The 20,508-nt window shown below is 44.6% G+C and overlaps 2 protein-coding genes across 3 annotated transcripts; both read right to left on the bottom strand.

The window, feature by feature from the left end:
• Positions 1 to 5,985: 5,985 nt before the first annotated feature.
• On the bottom strand, positions 5,986 to 9,976 carry LOC109731844 (uncharacterized). Its single transcript, XM_020291019.4, has 2 exons — positions 9,644 to 9,976; positions 5,986 to 8,874 (listed from the first exon to the last, which is right to left on the bottom strand). Exon 2 carries the CDS (start codon positions 8,738 to 8,740, stop codon positions 6,539 to 6,541), a length of 2,202 nt encoding a protein of 733 aa, XP_020146608.1. The 5' UTR covers positions 8,741 to 8,874; positions 9,644 to 9,976; the 3' UTR covers positions 5,986 to 6,538.
• Positions 9,977 to 11,746: 1,770 nt separating this feature from the next.
• LOC109731845 (protein NUCLEAR FUSION DEFECTIVE 4) lies at positions 11,747 to 15,884 on the bottom strand. 2 transcript variants are annotated; one of them, XM_020291021.4, is made up of 3 exons: positions 15,037 to 15,884; positions 12,712 to 13,649; positions 11,747 to 12,439 (listed from the first exon to the last, which is right to left on the bottom strand). In XM_020291021.4, the coding sequence occupies exons 1-3, from the start codon at positions 15,370 to 15,372 to the stop codon at positions 11,932 to 11,934; spliced, it is 1,782 nt and encodes a 593-aa protein (XP_020146610.1). In that variant the 5' UTR covers positions 15,373 to 15,884; the 3' UTR covers positions 11,747 to 11,931. The 2 variants fall into 2 exon arrangements, with proteins under 2 accessions (XP_020146610.1, XP_020146611.1); XM_020291022.4 differs by having other exon boundaries at positions 15,033 to 15,254.
• Between the last annotated feature and the right edge of the window lie 4,624 nt (positions 15,885 to 20,508).

Genomic DNA, 20,508 nt, shown 5'->3' with positions numbered 1-20,508 from the left:
GGGTGTCTGAAGCAACGCCTCGAAAAGGTAAAAATAAATTAACAATGCCGCAGTCGGGCGTCAGGGCGACACCACATAAAGGGCTTATATTGGAATGTAAATGACAGTGCGTGCCACAGTCGGACGTCTGAACGACATCACATAAAGGGCTTATATCAAAAGTAAATAACAAGAGTGCCACAGTCGGACGTCTGAGCGACATCACATAAAGGGCTTATATCAAAAGTAAATAACAAGAGTGCCACAGTCAGACGTCTGAGCGACATCACATAAAGGGCTTATATCAAAAGTAAATAACAAGGATGCCACAGTCGGACGTCTGAGCGACATCACATAAAGGGCTTATATCAAAAGTAAATAACAAGGGTGCCACAGTCGGACGTCTGAGCGACGTCACATAAAGGGCTTATATCAAAAGTAAATAACAAGGGTGCCACAGTCGGACGTCTGAGCGACATCACATAAAGGACTTATATCAAAAGTAAATAACAAGGGTGCCACAGTCGGACGTCTGAGCGACATCACATAAAGGGCTTATATTTCATTATTTGAATTCAAGTAGCTCATGAATTTAATTCATCTCAAGGAAATGCTCATGTACGTAATAATAAACTGGTTAGTCCATCCACAGGAATAGCATTCAACCTGGTTTACCACTCATGTTTGTTCACCGGGGATTTTCACTGAGACTGACACAGAGACTGACACTGAGACTGATATGGATACTGATATGGGTATGTTGACCAAGGTGCTTGACCAGGGACACGATTACTCGAAAAGTTTTGACTCTGCAGAGTTTGTACTTTTAACCACAGCCAACGGATTTCAGTAGTCACAAGGGACTAGTTCCGTTTACGGTGTTTTAGGCGAAACACATCTAACCAGTACACACCCATTCCACATTCCGCTGCCAGGCATCACCCTAGGCAATGTTCACGAAAAACCTTGAGACGGGGAGGCTACAACCTCGCGTAGCATGGGATCAAATTTATATCGCGCGCTCTAAGGGGTGCCCCCCTCTCGGTCCCAACCGGAAACACCCATGCCCCCTGACCGGATGACTGGCTTTAATCCAGGGCCATGAAACCCTCATCACGGCCCCTCTATTTGGTGTGTACAAGGAAAGAGGTTTGCAACTTACTAAACCGTATTCTTTGCAGAAAACATGTGGCAGCACGAAAAGGGGATGGACGGTAACGTGGTTCGATCCACGTTAACACCGGAGTTTAACGGTTGACATAAGACTGGCATGCTACAACAATACCATCTTACCACCTTTCATGTCACCACATGATCAGGTTATCTCCCATCAAAGGATCACATCAAGCTTCGAAGCATACTGGTAGTTGCCTTGCATGCAATGTAACACTCACTGATGCCCATATAAACATGCCATGCACAAACTATTCAAGCAAACATGCAAAACACTCATCATATCAAAGGTTCAAACATGCTTGCCTGGTTTGGAGTAGTTGGAGTCTAGCTCGGCGAAGTTCGCGGCTCCGTCACCTCCTCCGGTATCTACGGTATAAAGAAACCGCATACTAACGTAAATACCGTGTGTGTATAAAAATTATTCCAATTTTTTTTCAAATAAATACTATAAAAAACTAGACAAAAATATAAGACTAACAGAAAAAGAATCAACCAAAAAGCATCTTTTGTTTAAAAGATATAAGGGTTTTAGTCCAAGGACTAATCTGTGATGAAACAGAAAAGACCCAGGGGTTAGTTTATAAAAACAGAAAACGTTTCGGCTAGAAATACGCCAACCCAGAAGGAAAACGCACTTTGCCCGAAGGCGCCTTCAGAAAACGGTTCGAATAAGAAGAGGAGAGGCTGACGAGGGGGTCCCACTCGTCAGGTTCAAACTTTGAAACAGAGCTCGCCGGCGCCCGAGGGCTGCGGTGGTCGCCGGCGTTGATCCACGGCGAGGCAGGGGGATCGGAGGGTACCTAAGGGTTCACGGTGTCTTTCCGCGTCGGTGGGTGGTGGTCTTGGTCGTCGGCGAGCACCACGTCGACGGTGGCCTTAACTCCGGCGAACGGTGGTTCGGGCGAGGATGGTGCTCTTCGACGGAAGCTGCAATCTTCAAATTAGGGTGCGGGTTAGGGAAGTGGATGCACTAGAAGGCTACTGGCATGGGTTGAGAGGCGGAGGTGGTCTCACCGGAGCGAATCGTGCCGGGGCCCGAGGCGGGTCGGGGCGGCCGGAGTCGGGGAAGAAGACCTCCTCGAGGTCTTCCCAGTGGCTGGGCGTGGTTCTGGCGAGGTGGAGTGATGGTGCTTGGTCGAGATCGAGCTCGGGGCCTCCTTTTATAGTCGATCCGAGGCGGTTGCCGTGAACGGGATAACGCCGGCGGGCGATTACGGCGAGGCAGGGGTCGGGCAGGAGGTTTAGGTGATTGGGCATCATCGTGATGGTCCACTGGTACCGTTTCTCAGTTAAATCTCGGTCGGACTTGGGCGATACTCCGACCCTCGACGGAACGGCCTCACCGGCACGTCGGCGGCAGGGAGCGCGCTCCGTGCCTTCCGGGCCACGACGATGGCTCTGCAGCACGCACAGGGAAGGGGACGGCCACGCGGAGGCTTCAGGTGGTTTGGGCGGTGCTGGACGGCGCCGTCCCTCGCTGCGCCTCTCTGGCAGCCGCAGCGAGTGCTGCTGCCGCCGCTCACGGGGGTGATGCTCCTCTGCTAGCTCACCGCCGACGCCCGCAACTGTCCAAGCGACCGTGCGGCGCGGTGGATAAGAAGGAGGAATAGGGAGCAAGGCGCCACTACAGTTACTGGCGAGATCGACGTGAGGTTCTGAAGAAAACGACATTGACTACTGAAACTGTTCTCTGAAACTCTGAACTTGACAGTAACAGTGCACGCCAGGTGTTCGACGATATGTTTTGGGCAGGAGGAAAAATTTTCTGGAGCTGGGACTTGGTGAGGTGACCTCTTGATGCATCCAGAGGCTGCCTGATTTTTCTCAGATTTTTAGGAGAAGAAAACAAATGAATTTTATTAAAAAAAGACAAATATGGTCCAAACTTGCAGCAAGCAATTTTTGAAAATTTTGAACTGTGGACCAGTGGATCTTCATGGATCTTGGTTGAGGGTTCTAAGGACTAGCCAGGAAACTTGTTTGCAATCAAAACTCAAAGGAATTCTAGTGTTTCCCTTGTAAATCTCTAAGGGCCAAAATAGGAGACAGAAAAGATTTTTGATTAAAAATAATTGGAAATAAATTCAAGGGGGAGTTAAACTTGCTGGATTTGAAGCTTGACTTGACACAAGGTGGGAAGATGGCTTTTGGGAGGGGATTCCAACTTAGGTCATGGCAAGAGATAATTTTTGAAAGGGGAAGGATCACTCCATAAGCCATAGGGTTATTTTTAAAAGAAAAGATTTCAAAAAAAAACTTTCCCAAAGAAAAACATTTGTGTTGAGTCAACACAAGATGAAAAACCCTCAAGACCAAAGATTAAGTTTTGGATGAACCCAAAGAAAATACTTGTCATAAAAGAAATTTTTTGAGAAGGAGAGTCCTTTAGAAAAAAAAATTAAACTACCTCCTTCAAATCAAATAAAGAATTTGATAAAACCAAATAAATTTTTTGGGGTGTTACAAAAATGATGCATGTTTGAAAGCAAGTCTGGATATGTATTGTTCAGTATCAGGACACCTAGTCAAATGTGGATAAGTCAAGTATATCTTTTCAACCCTAGTACTAAACATGAAGGCCCAAGTTTGTTCTACCCTCAATATTATGACTGAAGCAATGAGTGATAAATATCTCGGGTTGCCGGCTACTTTAGGGCTAGATAAAAGTGATAGTTTCTAGTATCTTATTGACCCTCTTATTCAATGATTGACGGAATGGAAAGAGAAGTGTCTTTCTTCAGGTGGAAAAGTGGTGTTATTAAAATTGGTTGCACAAGCAATACCAACATGCAATGCTTGTCTTCAAAATTCCTAAGGAATTACATATGGCGATGTCAAGATTTTAGTGGGTTGACGATGCAAACCATAAAAGAATGCACTGGTTCGCCTGGTGGAAAATCTGTATCCCAAAGAGTGGTGAAATGGTATTCTGTAGTATCCATTGCTTTGACCTTGATTTGTTGGCAAAACAAGCATGATGTTTAATTGATGATCCTGATTCCTTCTGTAATACCATTCTTAGAATCAAATACTTTCCGTATGGTGATCTACTCAATGCTAGTTTGAAGAACAAATCATCATATGCATGACAGAGCATTATGGCAGAGTTAATACAATTAAGCGTGGTCACATTTGGAGAGTATGGCAAAAAAATAAACATCTGAGAAGATGCATGGATTCCGTAGTCATCATGCAACAAAGTTCTAGCAGTTAGAGGAAACCAACTCCTCTCTCGGGTTAGTGATCTTATTGATCCTTCTACAAGAAACAATACATGGGGTACTGTCTAGAGTCTTCTTTCTCGTGCGAAGGTGAAAATATTTGTGTGGTTGCGGGGAGCCATCCCTTGTAGAGCCGCTCTCGCCGACAAATATATAAAGATTGAAGCCCAATGTTTCGGTTGTAAAACTAGTCCGGATACCATAAGGCATATGTTGTTTGAATGCCCTATAGTTAAGGAGATGTGGCCCATATTAGGTGTTGATGACGTTATCACAAGGTCCGGATTTGTTGATTTGGCTAGTGAAGCAAGGTTGGACTTCCCTGTTGAGCATACCGGAAGAGGAGGTTTCGGTGCTTGGCCAGGCGAGTTTTATTGTTGTTGCAATATGGTTCATGTGGTGGGAACGGAGGAAGCTCAATTGATGGGCCAAATTCTTCTAGTTGTTTGCTCACTAGCTGTTAAATTTTCTATTACTTGCACTTCGAAAGTGATGGTGAGATATGTGCATGGACCAAACCAATGAGGCTCTATGCAAAGCTCATTGTGGATGGAACCATGGTTCCAACTCTCTTCAAGGTATTGTACGGGCGGTTATGAGAGACCCCAGTGGAAAGTTCATAGTAGCGGCAAATGAAAATATTAAGTTCTGCTTCGATGCCTGGTCGAATTAACAAGGTTTGGGCTGAACCTTGCAAGGACAGTAGGATGTGACGTTTCTGAGCTCGAGCCCAAATGAGCTCGCGACAAAAATTTGAGAAAAAAAAATCCAAAATCCTGATTTTTTTTGTTTGCAAAAATTGACAAATGTTTTGAGTGCTCACAAAATTCCATCATTAAATGATATACGAGGAAATTGTGGCAAAAAATCAATGCTCCAAAAGTGTTATTTTCAAAAGCATTTTGGAGTGCTAATTATATATTTTTTGCCGTGCCTTCCACAAATGTCATTTCAATGATTAAATTTTGCAAGCACTGAAAACATTTGTCAAAGTTCGCCACAAAAAAAATTCAGAATTTTTGAATTTTGTTTCATTTTTTTAATTTTACTGTTCATTGCGGGCTCATTTGAGCTCGCGAGCAGAAGATGACTTTCGAGGTGATCACTACTACTGAAACTCATCGTCAGTTCAGTTGCAAGCGACATATTTGATGACTGGTATCTCATGACTTTGGAGTTCACCCATGTCATCTTTGAGCATAGTCATAGAGAATGTGGAGTTCACCCATGTCATCTTTGAGCAGTCATAGAGAATGTAATCAGGTAGCCCATGAACTAGCTAGTTTAGCTAGATTTAATCCTCCTAATGTTTAGCCAAAAGATGCCCCTGAGGCTGTAATGTCCAGGCTTGTAAATGATGCTACTATTCTCATGAATGAATAAGGGAAAATTTTGAACTTAAAAAAAGATCGTTCACAGGGCATACCAAACCATTCACATGCTCCACTGAATAGTGGAAAACCAGCAAGAAGTGAACACTGCATTTATCTCGAAAATCGAATGAACATGGAGTGAACACTGTATTGTCAACAGCACAAAATTTCCATCTCCATCATTAATCCAGCCAAGCAATAAAGGGAAAGAGAACAAGCCCACGAGGAGCTCGAGCTTCCACTAAATATAATATTAAATTGCCGAACCAGTTCACCGAGTTCAAATCAGAATTTTGAAATTATCGAGTTCAACATTATATAAGGACGCATCACTATAGATTAAAGGAAATACAACATCTTAGGTAAATTTGGTACATTAATAATTTCCGGGTACATGGGGAAGTCCAGTGGCGTCTCCCCCCTCGAACTTGATGGCTCCTATGCTCAACACCATACCTGAACAGAGTAACGCCGTCAGCAAGCCATGAGGCTCCATAGCTTTCCTTTGACTAGTCGCCGCATCAATCGCCTCCCAATGCTTCTTTTACTCTAGAAGATGATATCCATGGCGCGATAAACTCCAAGTGTTAGAAATGCCTAAGAATTAACAGTCAGAAGTCCACGACATAAGCTGCTTGCCCTGGCAGTATTGTCCAAGTCATCAGCCAAAAATAAGATGGCATAATAGAACTAAGACACCAACAAATGTTGACTTGTTGTCATCTGTGTAGTACATTTCACACTTCAGACACCCAAGCTATCTTCAGTGTTCAGAGTTGTTGCCCTCTTCTATTCAGCAGTCTGCGCCACCACGTCTTCATTCACCTCTGTAATAACCTTAAGAAGGTCCACTGGGGTTGCAGCAGGATCGAGCTCATGACAACCTTCCGGGGCATTGTTGCCTTCTTCACCAGTCAGCAGTCGAGAAGGAACCTGATGCGAGAATCGAAACAGCTCACCCTTTGGTATCCTCCTCACCTCCTTGGGGTCCATGTGCCTATGGAACACAGCTTTGAAGCCAGCAACCTTCAATAATGGAATGACAGTCAGCCCTTGCTCCTCAGTGAAATCATCAATAACTTCGACAATCTCGTATTTATATATCACATCATCAGGTGTAAGCTCGTTCCAATCAGGAGACCAGTCTCGGTACAAAGCCCATGTATCACCTTTCTGAGGAATAATTCTGATAATCCCACGGGGGCCTTTAGTCCAGCTGACTTTGTGCGAAAATATGTTGACTGTTTCCGTAATCTGGTACCTTCCAACCCTAAAATCGCCACATGTTTTCTGGAAACCAGAGGCAACCCAGTTTATTGGCGACAGTTCAATATTGGATTTGGAATTGAGGAAACTCATGCGGATTCTGAAAGGTCTCATTGAAAGAACTTTCTGCACCATTGCATACAGACGAGGCATTCCATCCTCACTGTCATATGTAGCCCATACTTGGTCACTATAAAAAGCTCTCTCTGTGCGATCCTTATCAAAATCATGGAAGTCAGGATCTGGGACATCAATCGAAACAGGCACACGCTTCTGTTCTGGATTTTTTTCATCAGTTGCAGCTGCAGGTATGTGGGTGTCGACACTTATTGAACTGCATAGCTTGAGTCCTTTGCCAAGCTTGCCAGAGAGGACCCCATTTGCCTTTATGTTGTTGTCACTAGGATATACCTTTCCTTCTGACTTCCTTTTCTCTGCAAACCGTGAACATGCTGCCATGCTCAGCTCTTGCAATTTTCCCCGGACGGCTTCTTTGGCTTTCTCAACAAGTAGACCCCGTGTATCAATCTGGGAGATCTCTCTCAAAACATTAGCTCTCCTTACACTCACTGCAGATCTCATCTTTTCCACTGAAGTGCCATTAACCCGCCCCACATCAGTGAAAGCATTTGTCTCTGTGCTTGCAACCACTGTTTCTTTGTTATCTCCAGCATAATCCACAGTCGTATAATCATTACTATGCCTTCTCCGCTTTGCAAACCGGCCACGCCTTGAAGTAGTTCTCTCAGGGTCACATGTGTTTCCACTTTCAGGGTAGTTGTAGCTGTAGCTCTCTTCATTTCTTCTAGGTTTCTCGGAAGCCTGGGTACTGTAAGCATTTGTGTCAGCTGCAGGCGCTGTCTTGGAGTACTGATTCCACTGAAAGCTTTGACTGTTGTAGGAATCATAAGTACTATCTTGCTGATACCCCACATGCCCTGTCCCCGGAATGCTAGAAGTCCTGCTTGTTGAGCCATATGAATGTTTGGTGGAACTGTGGTTCTGTGGCTGCTGCTTGGTTGACCAGGAGAAAGATGAACTGCTTCCGTTGCAAGGAAATCCAGTCTCTACCGCCATGAACGCGTGATGGCAGTTTGGGCACAGAAGGTTATGATTAAGATACATTCTTAAGTACTCATACTGCATACGGCAGCGATTGCAAGATGTCCAGAAAGTATCAACACCAGCAGGACGAGCAGTAGCCTCAGCAGCAGCCGCAGCAGCAGCGGCGGCGGCGGCGGCAGCAGCAGCATTCTTTCGAGCTCTCTTGGTCGCCTTCTTGTCATACGTATACATGCCATTGGTTACGTTGACAACAGAATGATCTGACCTCTTCTGATCATAAATTGTCTTCCGACTAGTATCAGACAACACACTCCACGCCTCAGAGATCAGTTTAAAGGCCTCCTCAGCACCGACTGACTTGTTCTTATCAGGGTGCAGCTGGAGAGCTAGCTTCCTGTACTGCTTCTTCACATCCTCTTCATCTGCAAAGGCGGGCAGGGACAAGATCCGGTACCAGTCACTCTCTCCATCAATCTTGGACTCCGCTGCAAGATGAACTTCAAGAGTCGACGCCATCTGGGATATGCCCTCAAGTGATGGGCAGAGATTCTGGGCCTTGACCGCGTACTTGCGCGCGCCCCTGAGGTCGCGCGCATGAAACTTGCTCTCTGCAGTATTTCGTGCTTTCAAAGCTTCATCCATATTGTACTCCACACTCATCTCCACCTTTGAATTGGATCAACAGACAGCTGGACTTGAGCAAGAATGAAGAAGCCCAGGACCAAGAAATGAACAAGAATTCACTGCACAGTCCTTTCGATCTTAACCTTGAGACCTATGAGAACTCCATTGATCTGCAGCAAAGTAGGGCCAATGGTAAGAATATTGAGGAACAAAATACAGAGCACACTCGATGGAATCGCAAACAACATAGCACAGCGTCGACAGTGAAGTGAAACCTGAGAAAACATGTAAACCAAGCAGTGAAGTAGACGGGCACTGTGAATTTCGGCACTATCAGCCGGAAACGATCTATTAATTTCTAATTTGGCAGGACTGGAAAACAATCTGGGAGCGAAATCTATCTCGTCATCATTTATTTTCAGCTCCGACAAATTTATTTGGCAGTACAACAAATCTACTCCACGAGAATGGACTACGCGCCACTGAGATTTGCTTCAGCGAATCGGAACTTGAAAGCTTAGCAGATCAGCGACCGGAGCTACACCGCCCCGACCAAGAAGGCAATTAATCTCGGGTAGCAAGAGACAGTGCGAGAAAGATCCAGCCCAGCTTTCCCCACAAAACTAGAGAATCTGGAGCCGCGGCTCCCCCGGGACAGCGCCAAAACCCAAGCGAAATGAACACATCCAAGTGCCAGGAAGCGTCCAAATCAGCTCAAGAACAGCCCAAAACCCCATCAGGAATCCGGCCGGGAGGACCACCGATCCGCGCGATCCGCGTCCCCGGCGCGCCGGCCCAGCAGCAGCGCTGACCCCGGGCGCGAAAAATCTAGAGCCCCAAGAACCCTAGGCCGCCAGATCTGCCGCGACAGGCCACGGCCGGCGGCGAAAAGCACCTGAATCGAGAGCCAAGGAGGGGAAGAGCCGGGGGAGGACGTACCCATGCGGATCGGCTGGAGGAGGCGCAGGAATCGGGGCGGATTGGAGGCCACGAGCTCCCCCGAATTGCGAATCCCTCGGCCCCGGATTTAATTTCGGGGGGAGGAGGAAGGAGCTCTAAAAAAATGAAGCTTTTTAGCTCAAGACTTTTAGTCAAAGCCCCAAAAATCGTAATACCAAATGAGAGGGGTAGCAGCAGAGCAGCAGTAGTAGTAGAAAAGGAGCGAGTGTAGGTCAGGCCGTGTGCCTCTGTGTCCTGTAAAAATAGATCATTCCACTTTGTTTTTTGTTTGCCTTTAAAAGTTTCAAACTTTGCCCTCATTTGGTGCCCCCAATTAAACTCCCCCCACAGTGCAGGCCCAAACCCCAGGTCAGGTGTCAACCCAGGGGCATTCTCGCCATTTCCGGCTCAGATACAAACATACTGGAGTACTACTAGTATTTCTTTATCTTTAGGTAGGGGGGGGGGGGGGGGGGAAGCTGAGTTGATCATGTGCTTTAATTCGGGCTTTAATATTATTAATGGCCGTTTTAAGCTGTAGATTTGACGTTAATACAGGGCAGAGCACATGGGAAAGTGTCCTAAGTATCCCCCAGCTGGGCCCACTCGTCATGGTACTAGAGTGTATACATGGGCAGGTACGTATACGCATTATATAAGGTGAGAAACCTTTATTAGGGAGGGGCTATTTCTGTAAAACCACAGCGCTGGGTACAGCAGGAGCGTAACCCTAGTGCTCTGTTGTTAGATCAATCAGATGTGACTAGGGTTGTTTCAGGTATTTCCTACTACCTAGCAAGGATTATGCCTAGGGTTAAGTTAAAATCACAACCACCAGCCACAAAAAGCTTTGCTCTCCTCTCCAGTCCAGTGAACCCTAATATTTTTTTCCTGAGAAGAGATACCTTGTGTGCAGACTGGGAACCTTTTTCTCCCCCAATGTGGGCCCCACTCTCCCTGTTACCCTTTAAGTACACACACACACACACCCTCTCTACATCATCACCTCACCAGCAATTTGTACTGGTATCTCAGAGGAAATAATAAAAGTAGGCATATGACAATAGCAGCACAAGAACTAGCAAAATATCTAGCAGGGCTGACACACCTGCTACTTACTTATATTCTGCTATTGCAACAAAAAATCCAAGGATGTTGCTGGTAATAATACATCATGGCACAGCCCTAGGTTCAAATTTGCCTCATTTGAGCATGCAAAGAAAAAGTACACAAGAAGAATGAGTCTGCATTCAGCTCTGAGTTGCATCCAGTTCAGAATGCCTCTTGTGTGATCTTGAACCATGCCACTCTGTGCTCTTGTTGATAAGTCTGGAGATCCCAGCTGTTCAGATTTCAAGTGTCTAGTAGGTTAACATTGATTACAGATTGAACTACTGTAGAAAAGTGTCTTCACAAGGAAAATGTGGCAGCTGACTTGTGTGAGAACTGAGCCGAGCAGATTGTGTTTCTGTCACTTTGTTCAAGAACTGATAGTTGTTTGGCAGTAGCACCTAGGAGCTGAATCTTCAGGTGACAGGATCAGCTAACATACATGTTGCCAGTCACCAAAGGAAGATCACTTGGATAATAATGTGTCATGTTCACAAGCCTAAACAACAAAGTCTCTAGGAGTTTTGCTGCCAGACCAAAGTAGCAGCGTCCATATGATGGGCAGCCCAGATACATACATAGGTGCCTAGATCTGCAAGTAGCTGCAAGTTAGGCAGTTGATGTGTTCAGTTTCAGGATGGAACTAAGATCACAGTCAAGGTGGTGCATACCTGGTACATAAATAGCATGAAAACTCCAGCGACAAAATGTGGAGATGCTCCACCCCACAGTCATTTTTGGAGTTTGAATTCCTGACCCTGGTCACTTGAGGTTATTATTCCATAGTACTATATATACATGAAAAGCATGAGAACATTTACTAGTCACAAGTTTCATACACGGCAAGAAAGTATAATAAAAATAGCCGGACAGTTTCGCAAGTTTCATGTTTCCAGCATTGGCAGAAACCATACAAGGTGTTATCATGAGAGAGGGTTCATTACAGCCAAAGTAAAGTAGCATTTGACAGATAAATACACAGTCGCATCCTCGGACAAAAAAGACCTGCAATTTACATCTGGGAACGGGTTGCTTACAATATTAACTATAAAATGGTCTGAAACTATGCAAACAAATAAACTTTAACTTCTTGTGTCTTGGTTCATGAATCATATGTTCAATAATGTATGTATGGTACATGGTACAACGGGGATGATCTATCCATGGAAAAAAGTTCATCACCGGACAGATCGATAGAGGTGAGAGTAGACTCGCTTGGTCCTGTGAACAATGACAAGGCTCAAGCCAGCACCCACGACGCAAAACGCCGACATGATCAACGAGCTGACAAAGAAGCAAACAGCCCCTTCACACTTCAGTGGCCCATCTGCAAGTAAACCCATGCCCTGAAGAAACTGTGGAGACGACGACGCTGAGCTCTGATGGCGCTGTGCTTGCTTCTCAGCTTCATAGTCATAGAAGCTACTGGCAATGAGACCTGAGAAGATCAGCGACCCTGTGGGGTTTGCTACTGTGAGGAAATTATACATTGCGCCAAAGTGTTTTACGCCGAAAAGTTCAGAAACAGCAGCCGGCACAATAGCCCAGTGAGTGCCATATCCAAGCCCAACCAGGAAGGTTCCCATGTACATAGTTCCAGGCCAAGCCATTGCAAAGAGGAAATGCCCAGCAGCCATGAGTATCTGAGCTAAGGCCAATGCTATGTGCCTTGGGTATTTATGTTCCCTGATCATCAGAAGAATAGTTGGTCAATGTATGAAGAAAGCCTGGCCAAAATTTGAGATGTCTGCAGAATTATCCAAATTTGACAAACAAGTACCATGGCAGAATATTACAGTAGAAGTCAAGTAAATATGAGTCACAACTACGATAAAAACTACAGTAGTATTTCTATATTTTACTGAGAATACAGGTACTGAAAAATGATAGCAATCATTTTTATTTGCTGTGTTAACAGTGGATGCCAGATCAAAATGCGGAGAACCTAGTGTTGGTACCTGACAATATTCTCAGAGAAATAGCCACCTCCAACACGACCAAGGAAGTTCCATATGCTCGTCAATGACACGAAGTTATGCCCGTCTTTGAAACCGGCAGCTTGGCTCATCTGACCCAAATTATCAATCACCGTCAGCCCTGATCCAGACCCGAGCAGAAGCGATAACCAAATAAGCCAAAAATCAGCCTTGACCAATGCCTGCATCAGGGTGAAGTTCTCCCCCCTACGTGGTCCCTTCCTGACTCTAACCCCACCTCTTGCTGCAGCTTGAACTAACTTGGTCTGCAAGTCTGCAATTCTCCTTCTCCTTTCAGATGGGGATAAAGAGTCTATGTCTTTAGGCTTCTCGTCTTCCATCTCACTTAGAATCAACTCTGGTTGATCCTCCCTTTCATGTGAAGTACCTGCCTCTCCTTTTAATGCTTCAGACAGCAGAGCCTCTTCATATGGACTTGGATATTCAGTTTTCAAGCTAAATGTCAGGACCACGGGGATCGCGATCGGTGAAATAAGCAAGATGAAAAGAAACACTGTGAGAGAAATGGCCACATTATCACTCACTTCCAGGAAATCTTGGACTAGCATGACACCAACGAGATATGAGGCAAGGAGCAAGCAAATGGTGTAGATGAACATGAAGCTGTTCTTGTCAGATGACCGCACCTGTCGGTGACCCCCGACAGGCCTTATAACAAACATGAGGCCAATGGCAACAAGTGATGGCCCAACTGCGACCATGAAGATAAGAGTTGCATGGTCTGGTGTGTGCATTACTGCAAACAGTTGAGTCAGAATTGCACTGCTAAGGCCAGCAAATCCTTTCAGAATGCCCACAGTTGGGCCCCTGCTCTTTGGGAAATTCTGGATGCATGTAACCAGTGAAGTTGTGTTGAAATATGTCTCGCCGTTGGTTCCAACAAAAATAAGGACACACATCTGAATTAAAAACATCAAGAAGTATTATATTAGTGTCGAAAATTGAGCAAAGGGAAGCAAATAACTAGTCAGTTTCCAGATTTTTGTTTCATATTTATCTAATTGTGGGGATTCCCTATTTCCTCCACGTAGTTTGGAATCCAGGCCATCTGGATAACAATGAAACTCGTTCATCAATTTTATTTGGAGAAGACCATACCAATTCTATAACTTTTTGCATTCTCTCTGTAGTTCCGTATACAGAACTGAGCATACATAGTGTACAATATATGAATTCATAAATTTAAGAGATAGAAACAAAACAAAGAATGCAGCTCTGCATGGCAAGCAACAAATGTGTGGATTACATTATCCTGAGCTGCACACGAACATTTGCTTGACGAAGCAACTGAGGCTGTGTAGAAAATGATGTGGACAAACTAATTGTTTACTTGTAAATAAGCAACCATTCAGCCATTCACCGGTCAATCATAGTGATTGTGATGATGATTTATGATATGGCGTGCAGATTTTGCAATCAAACATCACACCTTGCAAAGCTATGTGCACACTCTTGACAGCCATAAATTTACAATATTACTTCTGACATGTTAGAAATTTGGAGAAACATAGGAAGTTTAGGAAGTAAGACTTGACTACTTTGTCATCTAATCCAGATAAGGCCAATAAAGTTTATAGTGAATCCATTATAATATTAAAGAGAGAAAATTGTGTTAAAAAAGCAACATAATATTTGAATTAAGGATAATCTCTGTTGCATCAATTCACGCCGATAAAGAATTGAAGACTTGAATATTGACAAATAGGCAATTGGTTGCTGTGACAGTAAATAATTAGGCATAACATGGTGACTACTGAAAACAAAAGTAGTGACAAGGACAAGTTATTGTAAATAAAGAATGCTACACTAGGAGTAGAAGAATACACCATTGGCGGGCCGGCATTCCGCACTTAAACATGTGTGATTGGTCAATTTCACAAGAAAGCCGGTGCCTAGAAAACTGATTTAATCTAAGATGTACTCTCCCTCCACGCCATTTTCATCAGCTGATCCTATCCAGCCAGTAACCCTCATCTTATTTAATGATCATGTGCCCCTCATTTTATTTAATTATCATGTGCTCTGCGGTCTACAGCCCACCTTGTGTGCAATTCCTAAACAAATTGGCACGACGACCTGAATGTATTGTGTGTGTAATTCAGCAGTAGCATTCAAAGTTGAGGACCATTTTGAACAGCTCTGTGATTCAATCAGATTCATAGTAGCATCAATCAATCTACTGTAAGAAAGAAGCAGCGCACAATTCAAAAAGAAAGAAAGAGAGAAAGAAAGAAAGAAAGAAAGAAAGAAAGAAGCAGCGGCAGAGGAGAGACTTGACTTACTGACCATGGAGAGGGGCAGCGGCGGCGCCTGCTTGGTGACTATGAGCCAGAGCCATCCGTATCCGAGGAAGTTCTGCAGGGCGCCGATGAGCAGCATGGCCCAGGCGGGCAGCATGGCGGAGAGCGAGCCGGCGAGGAAGCCGACGCAGTCGCCGAGGTCCTTGGCGATGCCGAGCGCCGCCACGTGGCGCTGGTTGTAGCCGAGCGCGGCCTTGAGGATTGGCGAGATGGCGCCGAAGAGGTAGCCGATGCCGGCCATGGACTGCAGCCACATTGCGGCGACGAAGACGAGCCATCGGTTGGTGGAGAAGGCCCTGAGCCTGTCGGCGAGCATCCCCATCGGAGCGGCCAAGCTTGTCTGCTTATGCTTGTTCTTGGGGAATTGGAGGGAGGTCGCCCGAGGTCAAGGTGAAGGTCAAGGATTGGATTTCGATGGTGGAATGGAATAGGAGAGCCGCCGGAGAGATTGGTGGAAGGAAGGAACCAAACCGGACGCAGATTTGGAGCCAAAAAAAGGAAGGCTTTTAATGGCAGGGCGCTTGGTTTTGCTTTTGCTGGGGTCAGGTCAGGTGGAGGTGGCGCTAAACAAAATTTGTTTATCGCCGAGGAAGAAGAGGAAATGATGGCGAACGGGAAGGGAAGACCTTTACACCGATCGAATGCAAAAGTTGAGGAGAAAAGCAATCCGAGTCCCAGCAGTGGCAAAAGACGCAGTGTTCGATCGAACACAAGGATTTACTACTACAGTTCTAGAGAAAGAGAGAATTGATGGTTGGGAGGATATAAGAGACCGAAATGATGAATTGGTATTTGTGTGAGGATGACTGTACTATTTCATGAGATGAGATGGTCTGGTGATGAGCATGGAGGAGAGAGCGCGGGATGGGGAGAATGGAGGGAGGGTTGAGCAAGCACGAGGTTGATTTTATTCCCAGATTTATAAGTAAGGAGACACTACTAGTTGACCGAATGTTTTATTTTGTAATCTGCCACCAGACAATCGATTCGACGGTACCATCCCATCCTACACACGTGACACACGTTCCTGCCGAAAAATGAGGCTTGCTTTTTTTTAGGGAAAAAATGGCTTGCTAGGATCTCTCCGAAATAAAGAAATAAAAAAAAAACTAGCAAACATGGACAAATGTTTTCATTGCTTGCATAGTTTCATCACGAAATGGAAAGCAAAACAAAATGTATACGCCCAACAACACACATCCGCCTCCTCCTCCCCAAAAAAGATTAGGTCCCCCTGCTTCCTGCCGATGCCACCGTCGGTCCGGCTCGTCTCTGGTGACCTTAGGGCCATGGGGACGCGGTGGATCTCGGCCCTTGCCGGCAAGAGGGCTCCGTATTTAGATGTTTTTGGACTTTTCTTAGGTTTTGTGTCCTGTTCAGGAAGACGAGACGACGACAGCTCCCTGAAGATGGAATAAGGTTCTCCCGCCTAGCCTCGTCCCGGTGGTGCGTCTAGCACTGTCGGTGGGTGTGTGAAGGTGTTTCTCCGGTGGATCCATCTTTGGTAGATCTGTTCGGACCTGATCGTCGTTCGTCTATGTTCGTGTGTCTTCAGATTGGAAACCTCCGATCTACAGTACTCTTCATCGGCAGCGGTTGCTCGACTCCTCGACTGTCTAATACAACAAGTTTTACCCGGCTCCGGCGAGGGAGGGGCAATGACGACGGCGAGTCTTCGGGTCACTTCAGTGCTTGCAGTTATCGCTAGGTGGTCTATGAATCTGGATGTAATTTCAATATTTTCGGTATTCGTTGTACTGCAATGATTGAACATGAATAGATAAAAAGAATCCGGAAAAAAGTTTCATCCGTTGCGAAAGTTCGTCGTGTCGAGACACCACGTGATGATCGGGTGTGATAAGCTCTACGTTCACATACAACGGGTGCAAGCCAGTTTTGCACACGCAGAATACTCGGGTTAAACTTGACGAGCCTAGCATATGCAGATATGGCCTCGGAACACTGAGACCGAAAGGTCGAGCGTGAACCATATAGTAGATATGATCAACATAGTGATGTTCACCATTGAAAACTACTCCATCTCACGTGATGATCGGACATGGTTTAGTTGATATGGATCACGTGATCACTTAGATGATTAGAGGGATGCCTATCTAAGTGGGAGTTTTTTAGTAATATGATTAATTAAACTTTAATTTATCATGAACTTAGTACCTGATAGTATTTTGCATGTCTATGTTGTTGTAGATAGATGACCCATGCTGTTGTTCCGTTGAATTTTAATGCGTTCCTAGAGAAAGCTAAGTTGAAAGATGATGGTAGCAACTACACGGACTGGGTCCGTAACTTGAGGATTATCCTCATTGCTGCACAGAAGAATTACGTCCTGGAAGCACCGCTAGGTGCCAAACCCGCTGCAGGAGGAACGCCAGATGTTATGAACGTCTGGCAGAGCAAAGTTGATGACTACTCGATAGTTTAGTGTGCCATGCTTTACGGCTTAGAACCGGGACTTCAACGACGTTTTGAACGTCATGGAGCATATGAGATGTTCCAGGAGTTGAAGTTAATATTTCAAGCAAATGCCCGGATTGAGAGATATGAAGTCTCCAATAAGTTCTACAGCTGCAAAATGGAGGAGAATAGTTCTGTCAGTGAGCATATACTCAAAATGTCTGTGTATAACAATCACTTGATTCAACTGGGAGTTAATCTTCCTGATGATAGTGTCATTGACAGAATTCTTCAATCACTGCCACCAAGCTACAAGAGCTTCGTGATGAACTATAATATGCAAGGGATGGATAAGACAATTCCCGAGCTCTTCGCAATGCTAAAGGCTGCGGAGGTAGAAATCAAGTAAGAGCATCAAGTGTTGATGGTCAACAAGACCACCAGTTTCAAGAAAAAGGGTAAAGGGAAGAAGGGGAACTTCAAGAAGAACGGCAAGCAAGTTGCTGCTCAAGTGAAGAAACCCAAGTCTGGACCTAAGCCTGAGACTGAGTGCTTCTACTGCAAAGGGACTGGTCACTGAAAGCGGAACTGCCCCAAGTATTTGGCGGATAAGAAGGATGGCAACGTGAACAAAGGTATATGTGATATACATGTTATTGATGTGTACCTTACTAATGCTCGCAGTAATGCCTGGGTATTTGATACTGGTTCTGTTGCTAATATTTGCAACTCGAAACAGGGACTACGGATTAAGCGAAGATTGGCTAAGGATGAGGTGACGATGCGCGTGGGAAATGGTTCCAAAGTCGATGTGATCGCCGTCGGCACGCTACCTCTACATCTACCTTCGGGATTAGTTTTAGACCTGAATAATTGTTATTTGGTGCCAGCGTTAAGCATGAACATTATATCTGGATCTTGTTTGATGCGAGACGGTTATTCATTTAAATCAGAGAATAATGGTTGTTCTATTTATATGAGTAATATCTTTTATGGTCATGCATCCTTGATGAGTGGTCTATTTTTGTTGAATCTCGATAGTAGTGACACACATATTCATAATATTGAAGCCAAAAGATGCAGAGTTGATAATGATAGTGCAACTTATTTGTGGCACTGCCGTTTGGGTAATATTGGTGTAAAGCGCATGAAGAAACTCCATTCTGATGGACTTTTGGAATCACTTGATTATGAATCACTTGGTACTTGCGAACCATGCCTCATGGGCAAGATGACTAAAACGCCGTTCTCCGGAACAATGGAGCGAGCAACAGATTTGTTGGACATCATACATACTAATGTATGTGGTCCGATGAATGTTGAGGCTCGCAGCGGGTATCGTTATTTTCTCACCTTCACAGATGATTTGAGCAGATATGGGTATATCTACTTGATGAAACATAAGTCTGAAACATTTGAAAAAGTTCAAAGAATTTCAGAGTGAAGTGGAAAATCATCGTAACAAGAAATAAAGTTTCTACGATCTGATCGTGGAGGAGAATATTTGAGTTACGAGTTTGGTCTTCATTTGAAACAATGCGGAATAGTTTCGCAACTCACGCCACCCGGAACACCACAACGTAATGGCGTGTCCGAACGTCGTAATCGTACTTTACTAGATATGGTGCGATCTATGATGTCTCTTACTGATTTACCGCTATCGTTTTGAGGTTATGCTTTAGAGACGGCTGCATTCACGTTAAATAGGGCACCATCTAAATCCGTTGAGACGACACCTAATGAACTGTGGTTTGGCAAGAAACCCAAGTTGTCGTTTCTTAAAGTTTGGGGCTGTGATGCTTATGTGAAAAAGCTTCAACCTGATAAGCTCGAACCCAAATCGGAGAAATGTGTCTTCATAGGATACCCAAAGGAGACTGCTGGGTACACCTTCTATCATAGATCCGAAGGCAAGACATTCGTTGCTAAGAATGGATCCTTTCTAGAGAAGGAGTTTCTATCGAAAGAAGTGAGTGGGAGGAAAATAGAACTTGATGAGGTAACTGTACCTGCTCCCTTATTCGAAAGTAGTTCATCACAGTTCCTGTGACTCCACCAATTAGTGAGGAAGCTAATGATGATGATCATGTAACTTCAGGTCAAGTTACTACCGAACCTCGTAGGTCAACCAGAGTAAGATCCGCACCAGAGTGGTACGGTAATCCAGTTCTGGAGGTCATGTTACTTGACCATGACGAACCTACGAACTATGAGGAAGCGATGATGAGCCCAGATTCCGCGAAATGGCTTGAGGCCATGAAATCTGAGATGGGATCCATGTATGAGAACAAAGTGTGGACTTTGATTGACTTGCCCGTTGATCGGCAAGCCATTGAGAATAAATGGATCTTCAAGAAGAAGATTGACGCTGACGGTAATGTTACTGTCTACAAAGCTCAACTTGTTGCGAAAGGTTTTCGACAAGTTCAAGGAGTTGACTACGATGAGACATTCTCACCCGTAGCGATGCTTAAGTCCGTCTGAATCATGTTAGCAATTGCTGCATTTTATGATTATGAAATTTGGCAAATGGATGTAAAGACTCCATTCCTGAATGGATTTCTGGAAGAAGAGTTGTATATGATGCAACCTGAAGGTTTTATCAATCCAAAGGATGCTAACAAAGTGTGCAAGCTCCAGCAACCCATTTATGGACTGGTGCAAGCATCTCGGAGTTGGAATAAACATTTTGATAGTGTGATCAAAGCATATGGTTTTATACAGACTTTTGGAGAAGCCTGTATTTACAAGAAAGTGAGTGGGAGCTCTGTAGCATTTCTAATATTATATGTGGATGACATATTGTTGATTGGAAATGATATAGAATTTTTGGATAGCATAAAAGGATACTTGAATAAGAGTTTTTCAATGAAAGACCTCAGTGAAGCTGCTTATATATTAGGCATCAAGATCTATAGATATAGATCAAGACGCTTAATTGGACTTTCACAAAGCACATACCTTGATAAAGTTTTGAAGAAGTTCAAAATGGATCAAGCAAAGAAAGGGTTCTTGCCTGTGTTACAAGGTGTGAAATTGAGTC

This window comes from Aegilops tauschii, chromosome 2 (assembly GCF_002575655.3).
Source record: "Aegilops tauschii subsp. strangulata cultivar AL8/78 chromosome 2, Aet v6.0, whole genome shotgun sequence".
In the NCBI taxonomy this organism is placed as follows: domain Eukaryota; kingdom Viridiplantae; phylum Streptophyta; class Magnoliopsida; order Poales; family Poaceae; genus Aegilops; species Aegilops tauschii.
The sequence above is the reverse complement of the archived record's forward strand: the minus strand, read 5'-3'. Positions and strand labels throughout refer to the sequence as shown.

Excerpts from the sequence above, each read along its gene's own strand:
- LOC109731845 (XM_020291021.4), bottom strand. The coding sequence starts at position 15,372 with ATGGGGATGCTCGCCGACAGGCTCAGGGCCTTCTCCACCAACCGATGG. Across the intron at positions 13,650-15,036 it reads CGCCGCTGCCCCTCTCCATG|ATGTGTGTCCTTATTTTTGT; the intron begins GTCAGTAAGTCA and ends TTTTTAATTCAG. Across the intron at positions 12,440-12,711 it reads TTCTCTGAGAATATTGTCAG|GGAACATAAATACCCAAGGC; the intron begins GTACCAACACTA and ends TCTGATGATCAG.
- LOC109731844 (XM_020291019.4), bottom strand. The coding sequence starts at position 8,740 with ATGAGTGTGGAGTACAATATGGATGAAGCTTTGAAAGCACGAAATACT.